The 24000-nt window shown below is 55.3% G+C and overlaps 7 protein-coding genes across 7 annotated transcripts; 4 read left to right on the top strand and 3 right to left on the bottom strand.

Annotated features, from left to right (window-relative positions):
• Positions 1 to 203: 203 nt before the first annotated feature.
• On the top strand, positions 204 to 3062 carry PTSG_05983 (diphthamide biosynthesis protein 1). The gene is made up of 9 exons (XM_004992818.1): positions 204 to 491; positions 643 to 719; positions 896 to 965; positions 1090 to 1153; positions 1375 to 1444; positions 1628 to 1759; positions 2000 to 2050; positions 2265 to 2404; positions 2631 to 3062. The coding sequence occupies exons 1-9, from the start codon at positions 260 to 262 to the stop codon at positions 2710 to 2712; spliced, it is 918 nt and encodes a 305-aa protein (XP_004992875.1). The 5' UTR covers positions 204 to 259; the 3' UTR covers positions 2713 to 3062.
• Positions 3063 to 3122: 60 nt separating this feature from the next.
• On the bottom strand, positions 3123 to 9408 carry PTSG_12374 (uncharacterized protein). The gene is made up of 18 exons (XM_004992817.1): positions 9192 to 9408; positions 8884 to 8945; positions 8497 to 8721; positions 8168 to 8231; positions 7885 to 7979; positions 7583 to 7651; positions 7152 to 7313; positions 6851 to 6904; positions 6539 to 6682; positions 5991 to 6151; positions 5636 to 5765; positions 5305 to 5419; positions 5030 to 5119; positions 4772 to 4832; positions 4535 to 4613; positions 4192 to 4350; positions 3378 to 4013; positions 3123 to 3192 (listed from the first exon to the last, which is right to left on the bottom strand). The coding sequence occupies exons 1-18, from the start codon at positions 9313 to 9315 to the stop codon at positions 3163 to 3165; spliced, it is 2460 nt and encodes an 819-aa protein (XP_004992874.1). The 5' UTR covers positions 9316 to 9408; the 3' UTR covers positions 3123 to 3162.
• Positions 9409 to 9457: 49 nt separating this feature from the next.
• Positions 9458 to 10760, top strand: PTSG_05980 (uncharacterized protein). The gene is made up of 3 exons (XM_004992816.1): positions 9458 to 9763; positions 9967 to 10102; positions 10333 to 10760. The coding sequence occupies exons 1-3, from the start codon at positions 9567 to 9569 to the stop codon at positions 10720 to 10722; spliced, it is 723 nt and encodes a 240-aa protein (XP_004992873.1). The 5' UTR covers positions 9458 to 9566; the 3' UTR covers positions 10723 to 10760.
• Positions 10761 to 11352: 592 nt separating this feature from the next.
• Positions 11353 to 12137, top strand: PTSG_05979 (uncharacterized protein; the record flags this gene model as incomplete). Its single annotated transcript, XM_004992815.1, has 3 exons — positions 11353 to 11526; positions 11765 to 11863; positions 12042 to 12137. 3 exons carry the CDS (start codon positions 11353 to 11355, stop codon positions 12135 to 12137), a joined length of 369 nt encoding a protein of 122 aa, XP_004992872.1.
• A 368-nt stretch (positions 12138 to 12505) lies between these two features.
• PTSG_05978 (uncharacterized protein) lies at positions 12506 to 16179 on the bottom strand (the record flags this gene model as incomplete). The annotated part of the gene is made up of 11 exons (XM_004992814.1): positions 12506 to 12749; positions 13023 to 13134; positions 13320 to 13421; positions 13630 to 13702; positions 13871 to 13943; positions 14116 to 14510; positions 14783 to 14869; positions 15061 to 15309; positions 15480 to 15620; positions 15815 to 15876; positions 16094 to 16179. 11 exons carry the CDS (start codon positions 16177 to 16179, stop codon positions 12690 to 12692), a joined length of 1440 nt encoding a protein of 479 aa, XP_004992871.1. The 3' UTR covers positions 12506 to 12689.
• A 35-nt stretch (positions 16180 to 16214) lies between these two features.
• PTSG_05977 (uncharacterized protein) lies at positions 16215 to 20882 on the top strand. The gene is made up of 12 exons (XM_004992813.1): positions 16215 to 16266; positions 16618 to 17100; positions 17322 to 17391; positions 17638 to 17728; positions 17931 to 18252; positions 18378 to 18428; positions 18623 to 18685; positions 18866 to 19081; positions 19224 to 19376; positions 19583 to 19772; positions 19939 to 20042; positions 20242 to 20882. Exons 2-12 carry the CDS (start codon positions 16627 to 16629, stop codon positions 20491 to 20493), a joined length of 1986 nt encoding a protein of 661 aa, XP_004992870.1. The 5' UTR covers positions 16215 to 16266; positions 16618 to 16626; the 3' UTR covers positions 20494 to 20882.
• A 130-nt stretch (positions 20883 to 21012) lies between these two features.
• On the bottom strand, positions 21013 to 23470 carry PTSG_05976 (uncharacterized protein). Its single transcript, XM_004992812.1, has 5 exons — positions 23374 to 23470; positions 23018 to 23162; positions 22508 to 22731; positions 22225 to 22308; positions 21013 to 21991 (listed from the first exon to the last, which is right to left on the bottom strand). Exons 1-5 carry the CDS (start codon positions 23383 to 23385, stop codon positions 21119 to 21121), a joined length of 1338 nt encoding a protein of 445 aa, XP_004992869.1. The 5' UTR covers positions 23386 to 23470; the 3' UTR covers positions 21013 to 21118.
• Between the last annotated feature and the right edge of the window lie 530 nt (positions 23471 to 24000).

The raw sequence follows: 24000 nt of genomic DNA, 5'->3' as shown, positions 1-24000 counted from the left end.
TGTTGTGTGTGAGAGCTAGCACACGGTGGCTTCTTGACTGCCAACCACGGGAAAGCAGCAAAGCAGCCGAAGCAGCCGAAGCAGCGGAGCAGATGAAGCTTGCTTGCACCTTCCCCAAACACACACAAACCCACAAACACGACACGACACCCAGAAATGGAGATAGCAATGTGGGATAAATGGCCATATTTTCCAATATTATTCGGCAATCCAAGGCAACAACGCACAACGTGCCTCAAGCAAGCTGACGACGACGACGATGAGCAGCGAGGATGCGAGGGAAGGCTGCGTGTGCGAGCCAGAGGAGATGGCCAGCTCGCTCTTCACGCAGACGACAGCGTCGTGTTGTGGTGGCAGTGGAAATCAGGGAGGCTGTTGCCAGAAGGAGTCCCAGCCAGCGGAGCAACCATCAACAACACAGCCTGCGCCTGCATCAACGGAGATGACGGTCGTCAAAGCCAGCGCCCCCAAGAAGGTCGTCCGCGGAAAAGGTGCGTGGTGCGTGTAAATGGTGGTGCATGTGTGCGTGTGTGTGTGCCGCTGTAGTGTGCGTGCAAATGGTGGTGCATGTGTGCTTGTGTGTGCCGCTGTAGCTCACGATCGGTGTCTTGCACACGGTGATGCTGATGGTGTCGCGCATAGGACGGCGAGTGGCGGTGCAGCAGCAGGTGCCAGACGACATCCTGCACAATGACGAACTGAACCGTGCCATCGCACAGGTATGTGCATGTGTATGTGTGTGTGTGTATGTGTGTGAATTTGACGTCCGTATTGCTGTATGTCGTTCGATTGTGATTCGTAAGTGCTGCGATTGCCCGTACAGTGCCCATGTGAGCTGACGAACACCTTCGTCCGCGTGTTGTGATGTGATGTGGCGCTGTTGCATTGTTGGCAGCTTCCAAGCAACTACAACTTTGAACTCCACAAGACCATCTGGAGGCTGCGACAGAAGAACGCAAAGCGAGGTGGGCTTCATGGCGCGTGTGTCATCAGACACAACTGCTTCATGCTGTCACGATCACCCCTGGTTTCAGAAATATGCTCTGACCGCGTACCTCGGCTGTGTTTGTGTGTTTGCCTGTTAAACAGTCGCATTGCAGTTCCCAGAGGGGCTTCTTCTCTTTGCCTGCCCCATCTCCGACATCCTGCAAAGGTGAATTGACCGTGTGATTGCGTTTGGGAGGGCGAGCACCTGTGTATTGAATGTGTGTGTGTATGTGTGTGTGTGTGTGTGTGTGTCTGTGTGTGTGTGTGTCTGTGTGTGCGCATGCACTTTGTTTGTACGCTTTTGTTTGTGCACGTGTGTTTGGATGCTTTGTGTGTGTGGACTACACTTCCTCACGAGCTGCGGCGTACATGCTGTCATGTGTACAGGTTTGCACACGTCGAGACGATGATCATGGGCGACGTCACATATGGCGCCTGCTGCGTGGACGACTATTCGGTATGTGTGTGTGTGTGTGTGTGTTGCAGTTCACTGCGTGTGTGAAAGCTGTGGTTGCGATGAAATGCACGACGATCCAGTGCTTCCACATGGTGTGCATGGAACGTGCCTACTCATTGCTCACATGTACACAATCTCCTTCCTGTTCGTCTGTGCGTGTTTGCGGACGCAACTGCTGAGCAGGCGCGTGCACTTGGCGCAGACTTTCTTGTTCATTACGGCCACAGCTGCCTGATTCCAACGACCAAAACCACCATTGAGATGCTCTATGTCTTCGTCGACATTCAGATTGATATTAAGCACTTTGTCGAAACAGTCAAGTGAGTTGCAAGTGACAGACGATGAGAATGTCATGGCGCGCGCGCGCGTGTGTGCTTGCGTGTGTGTGTGTGTGTGTGTGTGTGTGTGTGTGTGTGTGTGTGTGTGTGTGTGTGTGTGTGTGTGTGTGTGTGTGTGTGTGTGTGTGTGTGTGCTTTTGCGTGCTTGTGTGTGCTTGCTTTAACCTTCTGTCCTCCAAGTTTCGCCTCACATTTTTGCGCCTGTCTGTGTCTCCAGATTTTCCCGGCGAAGTTGGAGCTGATGTATGACGTCGACGCGTGGGTACAGGTTGGTTGCAATGCAGTGCTGCTGTTCATGCTGGCTTGTCGTTGAGGTGGCTTCCTGAAGCTGTATCGTAAACCTCGAGCACACACACACACACATGCACATGCACACAGCCACACGAACATTCATGCAACACATCAAACTCACACACACACACACGGACATTCACACACGGACATTCACATAACCATCCTGCACCCCGTTTTCCCCACCACAGATTGCGTGTCCGCGGCTGTCGATTGACTGGGGCACGGCGTTCAAGAAACCGCTCCTGACGCCGTACGAGGCATCTGTCGTCCTCTCCACCATCGAGTGGCAGCCAGACTACCCCATGGACTTTTACGCATCAAAGGACAGGTTGGTTTGTGTGTGTGTGTGTGTGTGTGTGTGTGTGTGTGTGTGTGTGTGTGTGTGTGTGTGTGTGTGTGCGTGTGTGTGCTCTACGTGTGTGTGTGTGTGTGTGTGTGTGTGTGTGTGTGTGTGTGTGTGTGTGTGTGTGTGTGTGTGAACATGCGCTGTCGTGCGCTGTGTTTGGTCCCTCATCCATCTCACGACACTCCGAATCTCCATCCGTCTACCGCAGTCTTGGTCCGTGGACGCCCAACAACCCCGCACACAAGCCCGCGCGCAAACCACGCACCGCCCGAGCTGCAAAGAAGAAGTGACGCTTCGATTCACTTGTGTGTGTGTGTGTGTGTGTGTGTGTGTGTGTGTGTGTGTGTGTGTGTGTGTGTGCGTGCGTGTGTGTGTGAATGTATTCATGCGCCTCACTATGTCAGCCTGTCAGTCTCTTCAGCTCGCCTTCTTTGTGTGCGTGCGTGTTTGCATTGCGTGTCTAGCTGCCTAGGTTTCCCTCCTTCTGTCTCTCTCTCTCTCTTTCCCTTTCCCCGATTGCTCTTCTTAATGAATGCGGCGTTTGCTTGTGGCAAGCACACGCACCCGTGAGCAGCAACAAACACTTTCATCACGAACCCAATTTCACCGTGCAAGACCTATTCACTGTATTGGCTAAGCGAGAAACGGAAGCAAACAGGCGAAGAGGGGAAACGCGGAAGGGCACATACCACAGAACTCCAAACACACACGCACACACACACACACACACAGAAGAATGTTTACACAAAGCTGTCCGAGCCTTTGTCGTCCTGGGAAAGAGAAGGGGAGAAGGGGAGAGGGAATGGAGGTGAGACATGACAACACAGATGGGCAGTCATGCAGAGCAGACGTTCCAACACAACACAAAACACCTTCACGCACACGCACGACACAACACAGTGTTATACAACACCCCCCCCCCACAACAGCACCACACAATCCCAAGTCGTCCTACCGAGTCGTCAAACGGGTGGAAGGCGTCGAGGTCTGGTGGCAACAGCTCCTCCCCAATGCTCTCTGATCTCGTCGCAGCGCGCGGTGAAAACGGGTTCGTCTCGTCCTCAGCCCAGTCCACGTGAACACCATCACCATCACCATCACCATCACCATCATCATCGTCGTTGCTGCTGTCGTCGTTGTTCCCGTTGTTGTTTCCTTCCGCTGCAATTTCCAGGTACTCTCCAAACACCTTCTTGCCTGCAGGCACACGTCTGCTTGGTGTCGTGTCAGCATCAGCAAACGTGGGGGTAAACGCGGCGGAATCGCTTTGGCCGCGCGCCTTTGCACCACCAGCATCACCCACAGGCGTCGTCGTCGCAGTCATCGCAGCTGCTGGTGTTGACGCTGCTGTTGCCGGCCGCGACGCTGTGGATGGCGACCTTGCACCAGCGGGCGTGGTGATGGTCGTGCTCGTTGCGTGTCGTGGCGTTGAGACCGTTGACGGCAGGGCGGAGGCCGGGGCAGAGGCGTTGCGGACCACAGATCCGCCGCTGCTGGCCATGAGCTGCGCGCACTCGCGGGAACCGGACTGCTTTGCGTAATACGCGGCCGTGCGCCCCTCTGCACTCGTCTCCTGCGGGTCGCATCCAGCCTGGCAATGGTGGTGGAGTTGGTGGTGGAGTTGGTGGTGGAGTGGGTGGTGGAGTTGGTGGTGGAGTTTGTGAGGTTGGAGCGGGACGCAGTGCATTCACGGTCATTCCAAATTCATGTGCTGTAAGTGCCAGTCACAGAGAAGTTGAGTGGAAGCGTGCGTGTGTGAGGAAACTTACCCAGAGCAGCATCTGTGCCCACGTTGCTGATCCGAGCTTGCAGGCATGATGTAAGAGCGTCAGGCCGTCAATTTGCACATGCACATCCTCCGGTTTGAAATTTGCGAGCGCGAGCACACCGCGCGGCCACGTGTCGTTGCGCATCGCAGACAGCAGGACCTGCGGGAGGGTGAATGTGAGAACGTGGGAATGCACGTGTACATGAGTGTGTGTACATGAGTGTGATTAGAGCATGTACTGTGCTCAGCAGTGGCGTTCGCTCATCAACCACGACTGGAACTCCACGCCGTCAAAAACGGTACTGCAAACTACGATCAATGTGCTGCGTGCCAGCACGCCCGACCTGTGCTGGCGGGTCGTTGATTGGAGCGACGAATTCGCGCCGTTCGTATTTGGAGCGGATCCAGTCCTCCTTCTCCGCCCTGCAGGAATGTTTGTGCGTGCGTGTGTGTGTGTGTGTGTGTGTGTGTGTGTGTGTGTGTGTGTGTGTGTGTGTGTGTGTGTGTGTGTGTATGTGTAGTTGCGGCAAAGCATGATGGCAGATACGCTTGTCATGGCATGAACATCGGATATTGCGTACGCAGATGAGACGGACGACGGCTTCGTGCGGCCGGCGATGTTATGCTCATAGATGTGATTCGCTGGACAGAGGACGTCAAGGTTTGTGTTGTGTTGTGTGTTGTGTGTGAGTGAGTGTGTGTGTGTGTGTGTGTTAAGCGAGAGCAAAAAGGGGGGAACAAGGCAAGGTTGCGTGAGCTTGGAAAAGAATGTATGCACTGCATCCACAGATGTCAACAAGCAACGCAACACAACCCCGCGCCCCTTTGTCCTGACTCACCAGTTGTGTTTCCGATGTTGAGGATGATGGCGAGTTGGTGCGGGCTCCAATCGTCCAATTCAAGCGACCGCACGCGCGATATGTGCACACCTGACGATGATGAGTGATGTGGTGGTGTGGTGGAGACAATGGTGGCAGTGGATGTGGAGACAGTGGTGGAGGTGATGATGCGTGAGCAAGTGATGTGACGACAGTAGAGGCAGTGCAACAACCGCGCACCAATGCAACCATCACCACCGCCACCACTGTGACGAGCACGTGTGCCGGGAGCGCACCCATTTTCCTGTGGACGCCGGAACAGTCGATGCAGACGACGACACCAAAGTTGAGCGACGCCCACGTCGGCGCAGCGGCCCCGCAGTCCGCACACTCCAGATTGCCATCAACAGCCTGCAGGGCGAGGCGGGGGAGCGAAGGGGATTGTGTTGGTGGGTGGGGGAGACGGTGAGTGAGACAGGAGGTGGTGTTGTTTTTGGTCAGCGCGCACGCGTTCCTTCTCACACATACACACGACAAGGCAAGATAACAACACACCACAACACACCACAACACAACACCACACCACCAACACTACACCACCACCAACACAACACCATCACCACGTACGCGAATGGCGGCGAGGTCCTCCTGGCTGAGCATGCGGTAGGACGACGCGTCAATGGAGACGTTGTTCTTCGCCCCGCCGCTCGCGTTGCGGTTCAGACACGCGTGTATTTCCTGCTCAATCGCCCGCATCCTGCAGGAACGCATAGAAGGAATGCGTGGGTGAAGTTCGGAAAACGGGGAGAGGGGTAGGGATGGGTTGGAAGGGGGGGGGGTGAGTGGAGTTGGACGGAGAACTGAGATCACACAAGACTACAGCAATGCAGACGCACGCATCACACGATGAAAATTCCAATCTCTCAGCCACACACACACACACGCACACAGCACACACGCACGCACACACACACGCACGCACCACTCTGTCCTGTCCTGTTCGGACTTTGCCTCAAAGGACCACGTGCGGCCGTCGAGCGAGACGACGGAAAAGGGGAAGCGCTCGCCACCGCTGCGCTGCGGGGTGGACTTGGACACCGACGTGGCCGACCGAGGGCGCATCGGCATCTTCACAGTCACCCGCTGCAGAGGTGTGTGCGTGTGTGTTTGTGTGTTTGTGAGTGTTTGTGTGTGTATGCGTGTTTGTGTGTGTGTGTGTGTGTGTGTGTGTGTGTGTGTGTTGTGTGTGTGTGTGTGTGTGTGTTGTGTGAGTGAGTGAGTGTGTGTGTGTGTGTTTGTGTGTGTGTGTGTGTGTGTTTGTGTGAGTGAGTGAGTGAGTGAATGTGTGTGTGCGTGCGCGCGCACGAATGGTGGTTGCCATTGTGGGATCATGACAAAGGATGAATGCTCGAAGACCTTTCAAGGCCGTTGAGCGAGCATGATGCACAATGCACAATGCACAATGCACAATGCACAATGCACATCAACTTCCATCAAAGACACCAGCGGTAGCCCGGGATGATTGCTTACCGAGAGGTCAATGTGTTTGCCATGCGTGTTTGACATGTAATTCTGCAGGCTGGTGTAGTACGTGAGCTGCCCGCTGGTGAGCGCAACCCACCGCTTCGTGCTCCCCTTCACACTCTGCCGCGTCGGCGTCTTCTTCAACATGCCCTGATGTGTGTTGGCAGTGTTGGCAGTGTTGGGAGTGTTAGGGGCGTTAGAGAGCGGGGAAGAAGGGTGAAGGTGAGAGTTGGTGCGACAATGTGCACAGGAAAGAATACAAGCGCGCAGCACACATCATCGTGCTGCCAGCATCATCACCACCATCACCACCAGCACCTGCTTGAGCGGGATGGAGCGCCCGGGGCCAATGCCGCTAACAACGTCCTTCCCCTGAGATGAGAGTTTGAAGACGGTTGGGGGGAGAAGAGATTGGTGAGGGCGACAGGCGTTTGGGAGGAGACGTGCTTGTAACACAGGGAAGTTGAAGCTTACATGACACACACAAACACACACACGCACATCAACAGCAAAATGAACACACAACACGCACGCATACACACGCACGCACACACACGCACGCAAACACACGCACGCATACACACGCGCGCGCGCAAACACACACATGCACGCGTTGCACCTTTGCGGTTGGGCTCTTGGCGTGCATGTGACCAAGCTTGAGTTCCTGTGTCGTCATCTTCCCAACGCGGCCCTCCGGGTTTTGTGGAACAACAAACTCAACCACGTAGTGCACAATGTCGTGGAACAGCCGGTCCACACGCTCCCCAGTGAACGGATTCACCTGGCGTTGACGTGTTGGGGGGGGGAGGGTGAGTGAGTGAGTGCAAGAGAGAGAGAGAGAGAGAGAGAGAGAGAGAGAGAGAGAGAAAGTGAGGGTGAGAGCGTGTGTGTATGTGTGTGTGTGAAAGAGGTGAAGGGTTGTGTTTCGTGTTACAGCATGGAAACATACCACGTGCAAGCCAGTCGCAGACACACACACACGCACACACATGCATACCAACACGACAGCAAACGTGCACACTGCAAGCAGACACCTATCCACGGGCGAACCTGTGTGAAGAAGAGGCAGTGGTCGACCTCGTTTGCCAGCGCCGTACCGTCCTCCTCTGAGAGCCGCGGCTGCACATCAGCATCATGGTGGCGGTGTTGGAGTGGAGTGTGAACATGATGTCATGAAAGCGTATGACACGCGTGATGGCAGCTGCTAACCTCATCAACACATCGCCCAGTGCACCATCGCCACCATTCACCAACCATTCCCTCGTTTCCTTCTCGACATAACATTCACATGCGCACAAAACACACGAGCCCGCGAGCCCACTGCAGCCTATCATGGTGGTGGGGGTAGCAACCTGGTCGTCGCTGAGGCCGGCGACACCGACGATGAGGCTGGGCAGGTCGACGCTGCGGCGGTAGCGTGAAATCTTCCCGCAGATGGGGCGCACCGCTGCACACGGAGTCATGGGGAGGGAGGAGGGATGGAGGTGATGGGGAGGGGTGTGCGGTGAGAAGGGTGGGGAGGAGGTTGGGGACGAGAGGAAGATTGGGGAAGAGAGGAAGGAAGGAGCGATAAGGTGACGGTGATGGTCGTGTGGCAGAGCAATGGGAGGAGCAGTTCGTATCAGGCCCGCTCACCATCAAGGCTCTCCTGGGATGTCACGTCAAACAGCACGATAAACGCGTCCGCCCACGCCAACACCTGGAAGCGAAACACAGCGACAAGGGCATGATTGGAATGGATGGGGTGAGTGGACGAGATTAACGTGCTGCAGAAGCAACTGAGCTGCAAAGTTAGGACAGCCCACAGCACAAGCCTCGCTCACAACCGCAGGCACACAGCGCAAGCACACGCACACACACACACACACACACAAGCACAAACACAAACACAAACACATACAAGCACAAACACAAACACAAACACATACAAGCACAAACACAAACACAAACACATACAAGCACACCTGTGGGCTTGGGTCTCCCGTGGTTGTGCGCAGAAGCAAAGTTTTCATGCCGCCGTGGCAAGGGACGACGGTGCGGTGCTTCTTGCCGAAGCTCTGGCCCTTGGGCGCCTTGATGCCCGTGATCAGCTCCATGGGGCTCTTGTGGTGGCCTTCGCCGTTTGCAGACCCGCACAAGAACTTGTTCAGCACTTCCTGCTGCCCCGACATGGGCAGACCCAAAACCGCCTGTGTGCATGTTGATATAGAAGCAGAGATGGCGGTGATGGCAGTGATGGTGAGGGATGGTGACAAGGAGCGGTGGTCGAGAGAGAGGGAGAGGGATAGCACAGCGAGAGGACAGCGGGGGCACTTGACGCAGCTAAACAAGAAGAGAGCACACACACACACCAGTTTCAAGACGGATTCCCCCGGTGCTACTTTGGCCCAGTCATCCGTGTCGAAGATGGACTCTACGCACATGGCACGCCGTGCAAGGTGCAGTAGTGTGAGGTGTGTGTGTGTGTGTGTGTGTGTGTGTGTGTGTGTGTGTGTGTGTGTGTGTGTGTGCGTGTGTGTGTGTGTGTGTGTGTATGTGTGTGTGTGTGTGTGATGGATGGATCATTGGCAATGTCAATCACTCAGGCGATGTCAATCACTCAGGCAATGTCAATCACGCATGTTAGACCGCAGCAAAACGCACAACTGCACACGCGCACCTTCCAAGTTTTGCACTTTTTGCAGAATGGCATCCCTCAAGGACTTGTCCTCCACACCCTGCACTTCATGCACCAGCTCTGCCAGGCATGCCCGCACACTGTCCACTCGGCTCCCAGACAGCATGCTTGCTTGCTTGTCGTGCTGGTTGGTGTGGTGTTGTGGTGTGGTGGTGTTGTGGTTTGTCGTCGTCGTTGTTTGCGGCACAGCCAATCCGGACGATTAGGTGAAATTTTCAACCAAATTTCTTCACTGTCAACTTTGACGTGGCTGCCACTCCTTTGTGCTGTCGTCGGAAACACAAACAAAACGCCTGCTGCTTGTTTTCTTGTTTTCCCCCACCGCCACCGACCACTGCCACAACCACTGTCAAAAAGATGAGCGCTGGTGAGGACAAGGTAAAGGCGAAGCTGCGCGAGCTTGGCACGCGCTCGCAGGATGAGCAGGCCAACTTCTTTGTGCGCGCCTTTGGCAACAGCATCTCCCCAACAGAGGTCGCCGCGGTTGCAAAGCAGTTTGACGCCATCACCGGCAAGCAAAAGGCCAAGGAAATAGAAGAACCACAGGCGCTCAAGTCAGTGTCCGTGTGTGTCTTGTGTGTATGTGTGTGTTGATGTGCGTGTGCGTGTGTGCGTGTGCGTGTGTGCGTGTGCGTGTGTGGCGTTTGGTGTACATTATGCTGTGTTGTTGAATGCGTCAAGTGTGAAGCACCACCTGTCGTTGCACACACACACACACACACGTTTGCACACACGTTCACACACACACGCACAACAGGCTGCTGACGGAGGAAGGGCGCACGCTGACGCTGGTGGAGTTTCGAAAGGCGTTTAGGTCCATTGACGTGGACTGCAACGGCCGGCTCTCCCTCACAGAGTTTCTCCTCTTCAAATACAACAAGCGCGCACCGGAGGTATGTTGGCATGGTGCAGAGTACAGAAGAGTGGGGAGGGGGGTGAAGGGGAGGGTGTGTGAAATGGTGTGTGAGCTTGTGCCTTTTCATGTACCATTTATCTACGCCATGCGCGCACTCCCATATTCTCACAATCACGCACACACATACGCAATCCCCCCCCCACACACACACACACGCACTCTCCCCCCCCCCCACACACACACACACGCAATCACGCACGCTTGCAGCTCTTCCAGGACCGCGGCGAGAACGACCTTGTGGCCCAGCTGGACAAGGCGGAGCAGCTGGAAGAACACATGGCCGCGCTCAAGCTGCAGCGCGAGAACAAGATCAAGGAGCTGCAGGAACGCATCGCCATCGGCGGCGTGAAGGGCATGCGCGCCAAGCACGAGCTCGAGGCCCTCCTCGCCTCCGACGACTCGCAGCTCAAGGAGCAGGAAATGCACGCGCGCTCCATCAAGCAGCGTGCGGAGAAGGCCGTCACAGACCACGACCCCTTTGAGGCGCAGAAGCAGGCGCTCAAGAACGAGGAGGAGCAGCGCAAGCGGGAGGAGATGGCCCGCCGCAAGCAGTCCGCAGAGAGGCTCAGGGCAAAGGGCGCGGCGTTTGGGCTGTGAGAGCAGTGGAGGGGCTGGATGGAGAAGGTGATGTGTGGAGGGTGGGTGGGTGGGGAAAGGTGAGGAAGGGACGAGGAGCTGTTGATTGCTCTGTGTGGGGGGGGGTTGTTATCTTTTGTCTTCCATCGTATCGTCCAATACAACACAATGATGACGTCATACGAACCTCGGTGTACACCCTTCTTCGATTTTTGCAATTTCATCCATGATTTGTCGTCCACGTTTTCACGCGTATTTCCCTTTTTCGCGTGTGCCCATGCAACCTCCTGTCGTAACTGCTCGTGGGCAGTCCTCATTTCAGTCATTTCACAACACGCCCGCCACGCGCAAGACGGCACGTGGCCAGAAGCACGTGGACTAATGTACTGTGTCGACTGACTGACTGTCGTGGACCAGAAAGAGCAAGTAGCGAAGATGCCTTGTCGAGAGGGCTCATTTTCTCGAGCAGCTCAACAACAGAACAACGGCTACAGCTAGACAGCTACTCTCTCTCTCTTTCTCACGCACGCACACACACACACACACACACACACACACTCTCTCTCTCTCTCTCTCTCAGCCTCCCACTGGTTCCAGCACAGCCACCACACTGACAGCCAATACGAATCGACAATACCGTTGACCACAAGCATGAGTTCATCGCCAGAGGTCCTTGCGCTGCCAGGCGGCCAGCCCCCGCCCATCTATGTTCCTCAGCACCCGTTTCATGTTGCGTGTGCCCTGCCGAAAGCGAGGCGGAAGCCTGTGCGCGTGCACTTGCAGAAGTATCCCGACGACATAAACGTCCCAGAGGATGCCCCAACGGTGTGAATGAGTGTGCATTTGTGTGTATGTGTGGGTGTGAGTGTGTGCGAGTGCATGTGAGTGTGTGTGATTGTAAGTGTACAATGCGTGTTTGTCTTCCTCTTCGTGCACAAGTGGACGTGTGGCTTTGTGTGCTCCAAACCGTGAGCACTCAAAGTACTCCGCTTCCACCTGCCCCCTTGTATCCCTGTCTCATGTCTGCACCGGCACTCCCCTTTCTGTACACGATGCTTTATAGAAGTACACGCCTCTTCACTTTGCGTGCATGAGCGGCGACCTTAAGTTGGTCAAATTTCTCATCAAACGCGGGGCGCACATTCGAGCCGGCGACTACTTGGTGCGTTTCTGTCTCGCTATCTCAGCACCATGGCCAGTACTCTCACTTGTCGTGTGTGGGTGTGTTCACCGGCACTGCCACCAACACAACGTTTCCCAGCACCACCCCCTCCACTGCCACCTCCTCATCATCACTGTCTGCTGCGCATTGGTCCTCCATACTTTAACACATTCTGCAGGACCGAACACCAGCAGACATTGCGATCATGTACCACCACAAGCGGATTGCCTTGTACTTGCTCACCTTGGAGCGGGAGGGGCTGACAGCTGAGTGAGGATCACGCTTGGGCGCCAATCTGCAAGCACGCTTTTCCAAGGCACATGGCTCGCGGCCACATCGTGCCCCTGCGTGTGTCGATGCTCTTCGACACAACTCTCTTGTTTCGTTGTTTTGTGTGTGTGTGTGTGTGTGTGTGTGTGTGCATGCATCTCTCTGTCTAGGTCTGTGTGCATGCGTGCGTCTGTCTTCCCCGTCCTATTTGAAACTGTGTTCGTCACCACACTGGCTCGTATGTATTTCGGCTGCCTGCTCTTGTAAGGGGCGTATAATCGCAGATTACGTGCACGAACAGCTAGTAAACGACAAAGGCTATCGATTTGCACACGAAGCAAATGGTTAAGGCAACAGCAAACACTGGCAAGGCTCAGAAGGCTAGGCAAGGGGTCACATACATGTCATCTAGGTCACAAGGCATTAGCAACAGCAACAAAAGCCACGAGAGAGCGTCAGCACACGTCTTCCGTGTAGGCAGTCAAGGTAGGTCGGGAAGGGTCATGAGTGGTCCCGTGTAGGGTTGAGGGTGGGATGCGGTCGTGTCGCGTGTTGTTCACGAGGTCAGGAGTTGGCAGAGAAGATCGGCACGCTCCTCTCCAGTCTCAATGGCGCCCTACACGTATATGCATGTGTGTGTGCATGTGCGTGTGCATATGTGTGTTTGTATGCGTGTACATGTGTGTGTGTGTGCATGTGCGTGCGTATGTATGCACGTGTGCGCGTGCGTGAGGTGGACACCTGGGCAGCAATGCGTACGTCACCACACAAGTGCCCTACGGTATCACTCCCATGAACACACACACACACACATGAAACTGTGACACCACCATGCCATCACCAAGTTCCCCTCTTTCTTCCTCCCCTCACCCCCGCTCTCAAACAGCACCTGCATGGACACGTCGAGGTGCACGCTCGTCGCCTCGCCAGCAAAGTGGAGGCGCCCCGTGCTCTTGGCGAGACGCCGGCGGTCCGCGCACGTGCTCGTGGGGGCGGTGTACCTGAAGTTGGGAGAGGGCCGGGGAGTGTATGAATGGCTGCGTTTGCTGGCCGCAGATCGGACGTCGCAGCGTGACCCAAGCAGACAGATGGACAGACTCACAGACACGCAGACAGACGCACGCATAAACACGCAGACAGACGCACGCGCGCGCGCACACACACACACATACACAGAGACACGTACCCGCAGTGCACGTATGGGGCGGATCCCCAGTCGAAGAAGAGCGCACGTGTGCACACAATGTCTTCACGGGGAAACATCTCGTGCAGCTGCTGTAACAGCGCCCTGGCGTGGACCACGCACAAATCGCGGCACGACAACACGGGGGTGAACACGACACACACAAACGCAGCACAGGGGCGCACGTGTGCATCTGAGTCGAGCAGCTGTGCCACAAACAAACAAACTAACAAACAAACGAAGCAAATCAGAACAAGCAACAACACAACACAGCAAAGCCAGCAGCACAACAGCATCAGCAGCAGTTTCGTACGTGACGGCGGCGCGCTGCCAGAGGATGAGGCCGTCCCAACAGTCTGCAGCGAACGACCCAGGCATGGCCGCATCTGACGGGGAGTTGGACACAAGGGAGGATGGAGGTGTATGTGTGAGGTGGTGAATGAAGCATGGCACGGACAGACAGGCAAACGTACACACTCACACACACACACACACACACACAGACACAGGCACAGACACAGGCACAGACACAGACACAAAGCATGGTCACGCACCAGTTCCATCGAGCTGCAGCAAGCGCTGTCGCCAGCGGGCGGGGACGAAGCACGTCATCACGGGCACGCCGTCCTGGTGGTTGTGGCGACGTTATTGTTCGCAAAAGTGATGCACACAGGTACACATAGGTACACATAGGTACACATAGGAACACACACATGCGTGCACACAGGTACACACACCCACACACAGACACACACAGACACACAGACACACTATGGCAGTCCAAGTCCAACATTCATACCTGGTGGGCCCACATTTCTGGAGCAGGCCCTTCTGGCGTGTTGAACGAGTGCTCATTGCCCCAAAACGTCGTTTCAAAACGCAGGAAGACCTTCATGAGCGGTCCTGCCTGGACGGCGGCGATTGCATTCTGTTTCCACGCCGGGAGCGGTGGATCAAACGCAATCAAACCACGCTGCAACACAGCAACGGAGCACGTCAGCAACACGTGCTTCGCCCGAAACACAACTTCCTGCTGCTTCTGCTGCTGCTGCTGCTGCTGTTGGTGCTGCTCGTGATCTTGCTTCTGTGTCTGTTCCATGTGTTGGTGCTGCTGGACATATGGCATGGTCAAGGCTGCCGTCACCACAGCGCCCCGCTTATCAACGTGATCCTCCACACGCGTCACGGCATGCCCTGTTATCACAGCACAATGCGCGAGCGTGTGAATGAGTTTGCACACGAGCCGTGCGTGTGTTTTCAATGCAAATGAAGGTCAGTATTTCCACACCACCATTCCTCATGACACGCACACACACACACACACACACACACACACACACACACACACACACACACACACACACACACACACACACACACTGCCTTGGCATCAAGCCCACCAGGACTCGCATCAACCGGCCCCGTTCCCCTTCCACACACCTCCACGCCTTCGTGTGTCCTCTCACCGCATCGCACGTCGAGGCCGTGGGCGAGCGAGCGCACATACGCGTCGTCAGCCGGCATCCAGAAGTCCTCACACCCGTGCGGCCAATCTAAGAAAGCGGGAAGGATAGGAACACAAGATGCAAGATACACACAAAAGGCGTGACCACTCTAAGAAGCAAATTTCAAGGGACAGCACGCACATCCAAACACACCCACACGCACTGTCTGCGCACTTCTTCTCAGCCCATTCTTAGTCTACACCCTCCCACACACCCAGCGTCCTCCACCCCACCCGCACCTCGCTCTGCAATGCTGCAGTCCAGCGCACGCGTGGTGGTGAGGTCGCAGTTGCGGTCTGAGCACAGCAGCGCTTCCACGATGCGCGTGGCGCGGTCGTTCAGCCCAAGCCCCGCAAGGTGCGTGGACAGCAGCTGGGTCACGTCTGTGCTGTGGCGCTGCTCCTCCGCCAGCATCGGCAGCGCATCCAGTGCATCCAGTGCCGCATTTACGTCCGCATCATCCACGGCCGCCGTCAGATCAACAAAGCCTGCGCGTGAGTGAATGTGTGTGAGTGAGTATGTGAGTGGGCAGAAGAGCTTGGGCGTGGGTGTGTGTACGTGAGCGTACATGAGCGTGTGTAAGTGAGCGTGTGGAGACATCAAGATGCTGACAATTTGGATCACGCAACTGAACGTGTGTGGCATGCGTGCATCTAACCTGATTCCTTCGTGTACAGCGTGTGTGGGTAGGTCTCGGCAACGAGGTTGTAGCCATGCTCCTTGTGCCACTTGTAAGCAAACGTGTTTGCTCCGTGGATGAACTGTGCTCCAAACTGCAGCTTACCAAACCCCTCCACCTCTGTGCGTGCGTGTGTGTGTGTGCGTGTGTGCTTGCGTGAGAGAGGCTCTGTCTGTGTACATATGTGCACAAAAGTGCACATGATGTGTACAAAAGTGCACATGATGTGTACATAATGTGTGCGCATCGCTGAAGTTCCTGGCATGCAACGAGCAGCAATCACAGGCTTCCACTCCATCGCCACAGCGGGGTACCTCGAGGACAGAGACGCCCTCCGGGCTGATCTTGTGCCTCTAGCACGACACACTTGATGCCCCTGCAATCGTGGTTGTGGATGAGGAACGCAAAGCTTGAGCAGCAACCGAGCGTGACCAGCAGCGTGGCCATCGCCAAGCACCACCATCGACTGTCCACGCTCCACACCCCCAACAGCCATAGCCAAGGCACGCTCCCTCCCTTGATAGACAAGCAAGCAAGCAAGCAAGGCGCAGCCACGACACACACACACACACACACACACTCGCGCAACGGACCTGTCTGCAAGACGGCGCGCAGCGGCAAGCCCGCTCACGCCCGCGCCAACGACCACCACATCAACCTCAACCTCAGCACGTTCCATGATGGTCCGAAATTTATGAACAACATTCACCAATCGCCCAAACTTGAATTGCCGCGAAGCGTGTTGGGTTTTCGCAACGAACGAACGGTTTGTGTATGTGTGTGTGTGTGTGTGTGTGTGTGTGTGTGTGTGTGTGTGTGTGTAATGTGTGTGGGTGTGTCTGTGTGTTTGTGTGTGTGTGTCTGTGTGTTTGTTTGCGTTTGTGTGTGTTTGTGTGTGTGTGTGTCTGTGTGTTTGTTTGCGTTTGTGTGTGTTTGTGTGTGCGCACGCGACTGCGTACCCGTGAACTGATGCGTCAGGGTGTGTTTGTTTATTTGGTTGTTTGTGCATCCTTGTGCGTCCCCCTTGCACACGTCCTTCGTGCATGCCACTGACCGCTCGCCACACACAATCACCCACCCACAATCACCCACGCTCACCCGCGATCACAACATGCAGGCACGACGCATGGAGTGGGTGGCGCAGCGACCGTACCTCCACGGAGGCACGTGGGAGGTGAGCGACACCGCGGTCAGCGAGCCGCAGCAATCGCAGCGTCTGAAAGAGCGACAACAGCAGGAGAAGGAAGAGGATGCTGCCAGTTTAGCCCGGGATGCGCAGGAGCACGAGCGAGAGCTGTTCCAGCAGCAACTGCAGAGCAGGAGCCACCAGCTCATGGCTGGTGCGGAAGCATTCCCAGTTGAACTGGAAGTCGAAGAGGAAGCAGAAGAGGTGACAGGGGACGAGCAGGCACAGCAGGCATCCACGTCATTATATGACGACGACTTTTTGCAGGCCATACAGGACCTGAGCTTGACTGTGCACGTGCCGGAGCCGTCGGCCGCAGTACCGGAGCCCTCGTATGACCTTCCCCTGCAAGTTTGCGAGCGTGCGCTCCAGCGGCTACGCGCCGTTCGTCCACAGCTTCAGTCGCCTTCCTCCGTGAGTGTATCGTTCACATGCAACCATGTGTGTTGTTGTTGTGTGTGTGTGTGTTTGTATGCACTTGTGCGTGCTTTTGTGTGTGTGTGTGCTTTTGTGTGCTTGTGTGTGAGTGTGTGGTTTTGTGTGCTTTTGTGCGTGCTTTTGTGCGTGCTTGTACATGTGTGTACGCTTGCAGTTCACGTTGAAATACCAAATTCCTCCTTCATTCTCACCTGCAGCAGCAAGAGCTGGATCAGACAGTCAAGAACTTGCAGGCACAAGTAGCGGCAGCTCCCAAGATGGGGCGAGGTGCGTTGACGTCGAATTGGATTGTGTTGCGGATGTGTATTGAAGTTGTTTGCAAGTGCACTTGAGTGCTGTCGCTCATGTCTGCGACCTCCGAGTTCACTCATTGACACATACACACACACACATACACACACACTTACCCACACATACAAACACACACATACACACACATACACACATACACACACGCTATCTCTGACTCTTTACACCCCCCCCTTCCCCATCCCCCCGTCTGAGCGCGTGCAGGCCAGGCGGCGGCTGCGCTCAGTCGCGTGAGTGCCGACATTACATCTGCTACGGAGCAGTTTGCAGCCCGCGCCCAGCAGGAGCAGGAAGCGTACGTGTGTTGTGCATGCGCGCGTTTGTGTTTGTGTGTGTGTGCTTATGTGCTGGTGTGTTTGTGAGCGTGTGAGCGTATGCGTGTGTGAGCGTATGCGTGTGTGCTTTTGTGGATGCGTACTCGTGTGTGAGTGCTGGTTGTGTTCCACTGACAGCAACAAGACTCTCACATTCCACCCTTGCTGTTGACGACTCGACAGGGAGAAGCAACGCCAGTTACAGAAGCAAAAAGAGGAGGAAGAGAGGAGGAGGAAACAGCAGGAGCTGCTGGAGCAGCAGAAACGCCAGCAGCAAGAAGAGGAAAAGAAGAAAAGGGAGCAGGAGGCTTTGTTGAAGCAACAACAACAACAACAACAACAACAACAACAACAACAACAACAACAACAACAACAACAACAACAACAACAACAACAACAACAACAACAACAACAACAACAACAACAACGACAACGACAACAGCCATCAGGGGCGCGTCTGTCTCCAACGGCAGCAGCAAAGGAGCACTACGAGAGCACAACAAAGGTGCACACACGCACGCACGCACACTTTGATTGCGTTGCGTGCCTTTGGTATTGGTGGTGCTACCATACATCTTCATGCAGCTCCTGCTTACATCGCTTTATTTCCCTCGCGCGCCTGCTCTTCAGATTGCGTCAAAGTTCCTGCCCATGATGCAAGAGGCCGACAGCAACGCTGACGTGAGTGCTGTGTGGGCAAATGCGTCGTGGCCTGACTTTGAGTGACCATGCATGTACATGCAATGACATTGCGCTCCTTTCTTCTTCTGCGGCTCTCACTTGCACCTCTTCTTTCAACCACCAGCCATGAATTCCTCCACCATGCTACTCACCCCTCTACCCAACCCACGTGCTCGTGCCTGCATGCAAAACAGCTTGCGTGCATTCGCAAGGCAGTCACAGACATCTTTAACAAACTCCAGTTCTCCCAGCAGGAGGTGCGCACAGTGTGTGTGTGTATGTACATGTGTGCCACAAAAGAGATGCTTGTTGCTTGTTCTACCTTACTTACAGACAGCTTCATCCTTCCCCCTCATACGCCCCTCTCATCCACCCTGCCCCTCTCCCTCCCCCAATTCACCCTCTCCCACCACCAACCACGTGCCACCCCCCTGCAGCTGCTGAAGTATGCCGGGTTTGCGTATCTGCTGGTGCGCATTGCGGACGATGCGAGCACGCCGCCGGAGCAGGTGCAGGGCCGGCGGTTACAGCAGACGGTGGCGGCACTCAAGACGGGGCAGCTGCAGGCTGCGCTACAGGGGCGCACCATTGGCAAGAAGAAGTACAACTTCCTCCCCGTCTACATCCTCTACTGCATCGCCCTCAGGCTCGTGGTGCGTTGTGTGTGTGTGTGTGTGTGTGTGTGTTTGTGTGTGTAACTGTGACACGTGTGAAAGCGCTCACCTCACCACCTCCAACAACAACACCACCACCACCACCAACATTCTACCCACCCTCCCTCGTCTCCTCTGTCAGGAAAAAGCTGGGCTGGCGCGTGCAGACCCAAAGGGTGTGAGCGATCCCGTGTACAAGATGGCGTTCTTTACGCACGCGCTCTGGCGAAAACTCAAGGACATCCGGCTCGATCGTCCGCTCAAGGAATTCGTGTTTGGCCTGTTCTTCCTCCACGTGAGTTGCTTTCGATGGTGGTGGTTGTTGGTGATCGTGGCGGTACTTGTGGTGGTGACAGGCGCCTCTTGATGGCGGTAGCGGTGGTGGCTGAAACAGTGCACAAGGGCACCGAGCGCAACGAGGTGACGTGTCGCTGGCAGCTTGCAACCTCACGACCACACACTTACTTTAACCCCCCCCCCCTCCCCACACACACACGCCAGTTCCCGAGCCTGTCTGGCCACCTGCCCGCCAAGGCGCCTGGGCAGACCACGGGGGAATATTTGTCCACTACGCTCAACTACGACCAGACTGCGGGGCCAGACGCGTATTTCCAGCGCCTGGAGTCCACATGCCGGTGCTTTGCCGTTCTCCAGTGCATGCAGGTCGACGGCCAGCCAAACGAGTACACAGGTACGTGCCACAAGTGTGTGAGATGTGTGAATGTGTGTGTGAAGTGTGAGTGCACGTGTGCGCGCGCCATTACTATTGCACCTACCCACGAGGATGTACACACGTCTCCGCGCCCATACCCGCCCCTACTCATGCTGACGTCAACCCCCGTTTCCATTCGCTGCAGGGGCGCACGTGTTGTGGAAGTGCTGTGCTTGCATCATGAACAGAAATGTATCGCAGGACCTCAATTCCCTGTTCTTCCCAACAACAGCGGCCGCCCTTGTGCTGGTATGTCTCGCGCGCTTGCGTATGTGTGTGTGTGCATGTGTGCGTGTCAACATGCGTGCGTTCATGTGTGTCAACGTGTGTGCAAACAACAGCCACGCCTCCCCTTAAATTCATGCTCGCACGCCCTTTGTCTCACACTGGCTACTGTTTCCACACCTTCCCTTCACCCCCCCCCCGGACACACACCACCTCCACTCAGTCTGGTGGCTGGCACCTGAAGGCCGTGTACAAAGTGCAGTTCCTCAAACTCCTCCTCTTCCTCGCTGAGGACTACCTGCCCCGCACACTCGCAGCCATCGCCTCCCTCTCAGACGACGGCAGCGGTGGCGGTGGTGGTGATTCGTTCAGTGCCGTGCGGCGACAGGCCAACTTCTATCTCTCGCAGGCGCGGGAAGCGCTGGAGCAAGGGCTGCCCCGCCCAGCCGCATTTGACATCCCGCTCACAGAGTGACGCGTGTTAGTGATGGTGGTGGTGCTCGTTGTCGTGGTGAGGGTGGTGGTGGTGGTAGAGGCTATTGTAGCAGATTGGTGGTGTGGCAGTTTGCAGTTGTTGCCACTGCAGCTTGTTGTTGTGCATGTGTTGTTGTTGTGGGAGGTCTGTGCGATGCTTGAGAGTACATGCGTTGTGCACGAGCTAGCACACACACTCTCTGCTTGCTGTGCTACACGTCAACCCCAATTGCAGTTGTGCGTGCGTGTAATAATTGAAATCGGGCACTGGCAGATACCGTTTGCATCTCGTTTGCATTGCGTTTGTGTTCGCACGTTTACTTTGAGCGCGACACGTGTTTGCACCAGGCCATGGTGATGAACAAGAAATAAATAAGCAACCTCTTTCCATCGACCTTGAACTCAACAAAGGAAGAAGAAAATGAAAGAATGAAAGAAAATGAATAAATGTAAACCCAAAGTAGGAGCTCCTCACACACACACACACACACACACACACACACACACACACGCACACACACACACACACACACACACACACGCACACAGAGCAATTGCCATGCCCTTCGCGTCATCAGGCGTTCATCTTCCACCATCTCGTCAGCACTCAGCACCACGGCCAGACATCACACGTCCACCTCATCCAGCACGTCAAACGTGTTTGAGTGCTGCGTGGGTTCCGCCATCTGCAGCTCAAACGAGACGCTTCCGTCCACAATCGAGACGGTGCTGCCGTCGTTGTTGTTGGCGTTTGGCTTCAGCGTCTGTCCATCAGAGCTGCGCAGGTAGCTCAGCCCCACGATGACAATGCACACAATGAAGGAGACGCCAGCAGTCACACCGGCAACCACACGCGACTTGCTCTTCGACTCGGCGCCACTCGTGCCGTTGATGGCCGTGGACGTCGTGGAGATGACGGTCGTGCTGCCCACGACAGCGGGCGTGGTTGTTGTTGTTGCAGTTGTAGTTGTAGTTGTTGTAGTTGTAGTTGTTGTTGTTGTCGTTGTTGTTGTTGTTGTTGTTGTTGTTGTTGTTGTTGTTGTTGTTGTTGTTGTTGTTGTTGTTGTCGTTGTAGTTGTTGCCATGTTCACTGCCACGCTGCCGCTCTGTGCGGTCTGCACCGTCTTGCCCGTTTCTTCCTCCACCACCTCCGTCATTGTGCCGTTGGTGGCCACCGTGTTGGCCGTCTGCACCACATCCTCCGCCTCCTCATCGTCCGCCGTGTACTCCACAACCACGATGAACCCGCTGTCCACAGCGCGGCGACTGACAGCCTCAATGCGCACGTCAATCTGGTCGGCCCTGAACTGCGGCAGCCTGGCCAGCAGCCGCAGCTTGATGGCGGTGGTGTTGACCTGGGACGCGTTGACGCCGGTCACCACAAACCGCTGCGTGACAATGACCTGCGCGGCCGCATCGTACCGCTCCACGGACTCAACGCTGCAGTTGCTGAATGAAAACGCGTTGAACATCGCGCACGTGGACAGGCGAGCAATGTCCTGGGCATTTGTGTGTGTACATTTGTTTGGTTGAGGACGTGTGAGTGGGTTAATGATTGAGTGTAAGTGTGTTCATGTGCGTGTGCATATCTATGTGTGCACTTGTGTGCATACATGTGGGTGTACGCATTTTCTCGCGTGTGTGCGTCTGAGCGCGCATGTGGGACTCCAAACACGTGATCAAGACGGAACACAACAATCAACCATGCCCATCTCGTTCTCACTTGACATACGTTTGGTTTGAGGACAGAGACAACAAACGTGCTGTTGTCCAGAACGGTCAGATCGGTGCCGGTGTCCGCCTTAACGTGGCATTGCTAAGAATGTGCACACAAATGCAATATATGTGCATGCGTACGTGTGAATGTGATGTCAGTCGCATACGACAGCTTGCATGATGAGCTTGTTGTACACTCCGAACACATACACAAGCGGAAAGGCTGCAACATACACACACAAACACAGACGCAAATACGTACGCACACACACACACACACACACACACACACAGCTCACCAGTGGAGAGCCGTTGCAATCCTCGGCGAGTGATGTTTTGAAACTTGTGGCGAAATCGTCCAGCTGTGCGCTGTTCAGCGCCTCCATGTGTTGCCCATGATCGCACATCACTTGGATCATGGCCTGAATGCGGAAGTTCCCCTGGCCACACTCGTCAAACGCAAGACAGCTGTCGTCTTCACCAGCGTTTGTCTCGCACTCGTACACCTCCATGCACGACAGGCCTGTGATGTGGGCATTGCGGAACAAACCCGAACGTGTCATGTGCAAAGTGAGCGCGCAAAGAATTGCAAGACAGATGCCCTCGATACGATTGCACCATGGACGCGAGCAACCGCAACATCGACCACACACACACACACACAGACACAGACACAGACACAGACACAGACAGGCACACACACACACACACACACACACACACACACACACACACACACACACTGTTGACATCATTACAGCTGCACCGTCCAACGACAGGAAGAGCAACATCAGCAGTCAACAACACACCTTCAGGGTCGTGGCATTCCTCCAGGCGGAAGCAGTCGCAGCCGCCACCCAGATTGCACGCCGTCTTCCGAACGCCAGTAGCGACGCCCGCAAAGAGAAGGAACCCGCGGGCAGCGGGGGTGGAGCGCGTGCACCCAGGCCACGTCTGCAGGGAAAACGCAGAGAGGGAGCAAGCGCAGTCGAAGGGAAAGAAGTGCAGAGGGATGGGGAAGAGGGTGCGAGGTATGAGCGAGGCAGAGAGGCTGGCGATGGCGCCGGTGTGTCAGTGATAGCGGTGCAGATGTGTCTTTGCTAGGCGAGGTGTGCGCATACAATCACAAGCACAAATGAGCACAAACAGATGTGCACGTGATGACCTGGTTCGCCATGAAATCCGTCGCATTGACAGAATGGAGCAGAGAATACGGCCATGGGGTGGAGGTGGAAGACGTTGTTGTGGTGGTTGTGGTCGTGGTGAAAGGGGGTGTTGTTGTTGTGGTTGTGGTCGTGGTAAAAGGGGGTGTTGTTGTGGTGGTTGTGGTCGTGGTAAAAGGGGGTGTTGTTGTGGTGGTTGTGGTCGTGGTAAAAGGGGGTGTTGTTGTGGTGGTTGTGGTCGTGGTAAAAGGGGGTGTTGTTGTGGTGGTTGTGGTCGTGGTAAAAGCGGGTGTTGTTGTGGTGGTTGTGGTCGTGGTAAAAGGGGGTGTTGTTGTGGTGGTTGTCGTCGTCGTGAAAGGGATGGTGGTTGTAGTTGTAGTTGTGGTTGTAGTTGTAGTTGTAGTGGTTGTAGTAGTAGTAGTAGTAGTTGTTGTTGTTGTTGTTGTTGTTGTTGTTGTTGTTGTTGTTGTTGTTGTACTCGTTGTAGTTGTGGTGGTGGTGGTGGTTGTTGTTGTACTCGTCGTCGTCGTCGTCGTCGTTGTTGTTGTTGTTGTGGTAGTAGTAGTAGTGGTCGTAGTCGTGGTAGTGGTAGTAGTCGTAGTTGTAGTTGTTGTTGTCGTAGTAGTAGT

This window comes from Salpingoeca rosetta (genome assembly GCF_000188695.1).
Source record: "Salpingoeca rosetta unplaced genomic scaffold supercont1.15, whole genome shotgun sequence".
Classification (NCBI taxonomy): domain Eukaryota; class Choanoflagellata; order Craspedida; family Salpingoecidae; genus Salpingoeca; species Salpingoeca rosetta.
The sequence above is the reverse complement of the archived record's forward strand: the minus strand, read 5'-3'. Positions and strand labels throughout refer to the sequence as shown.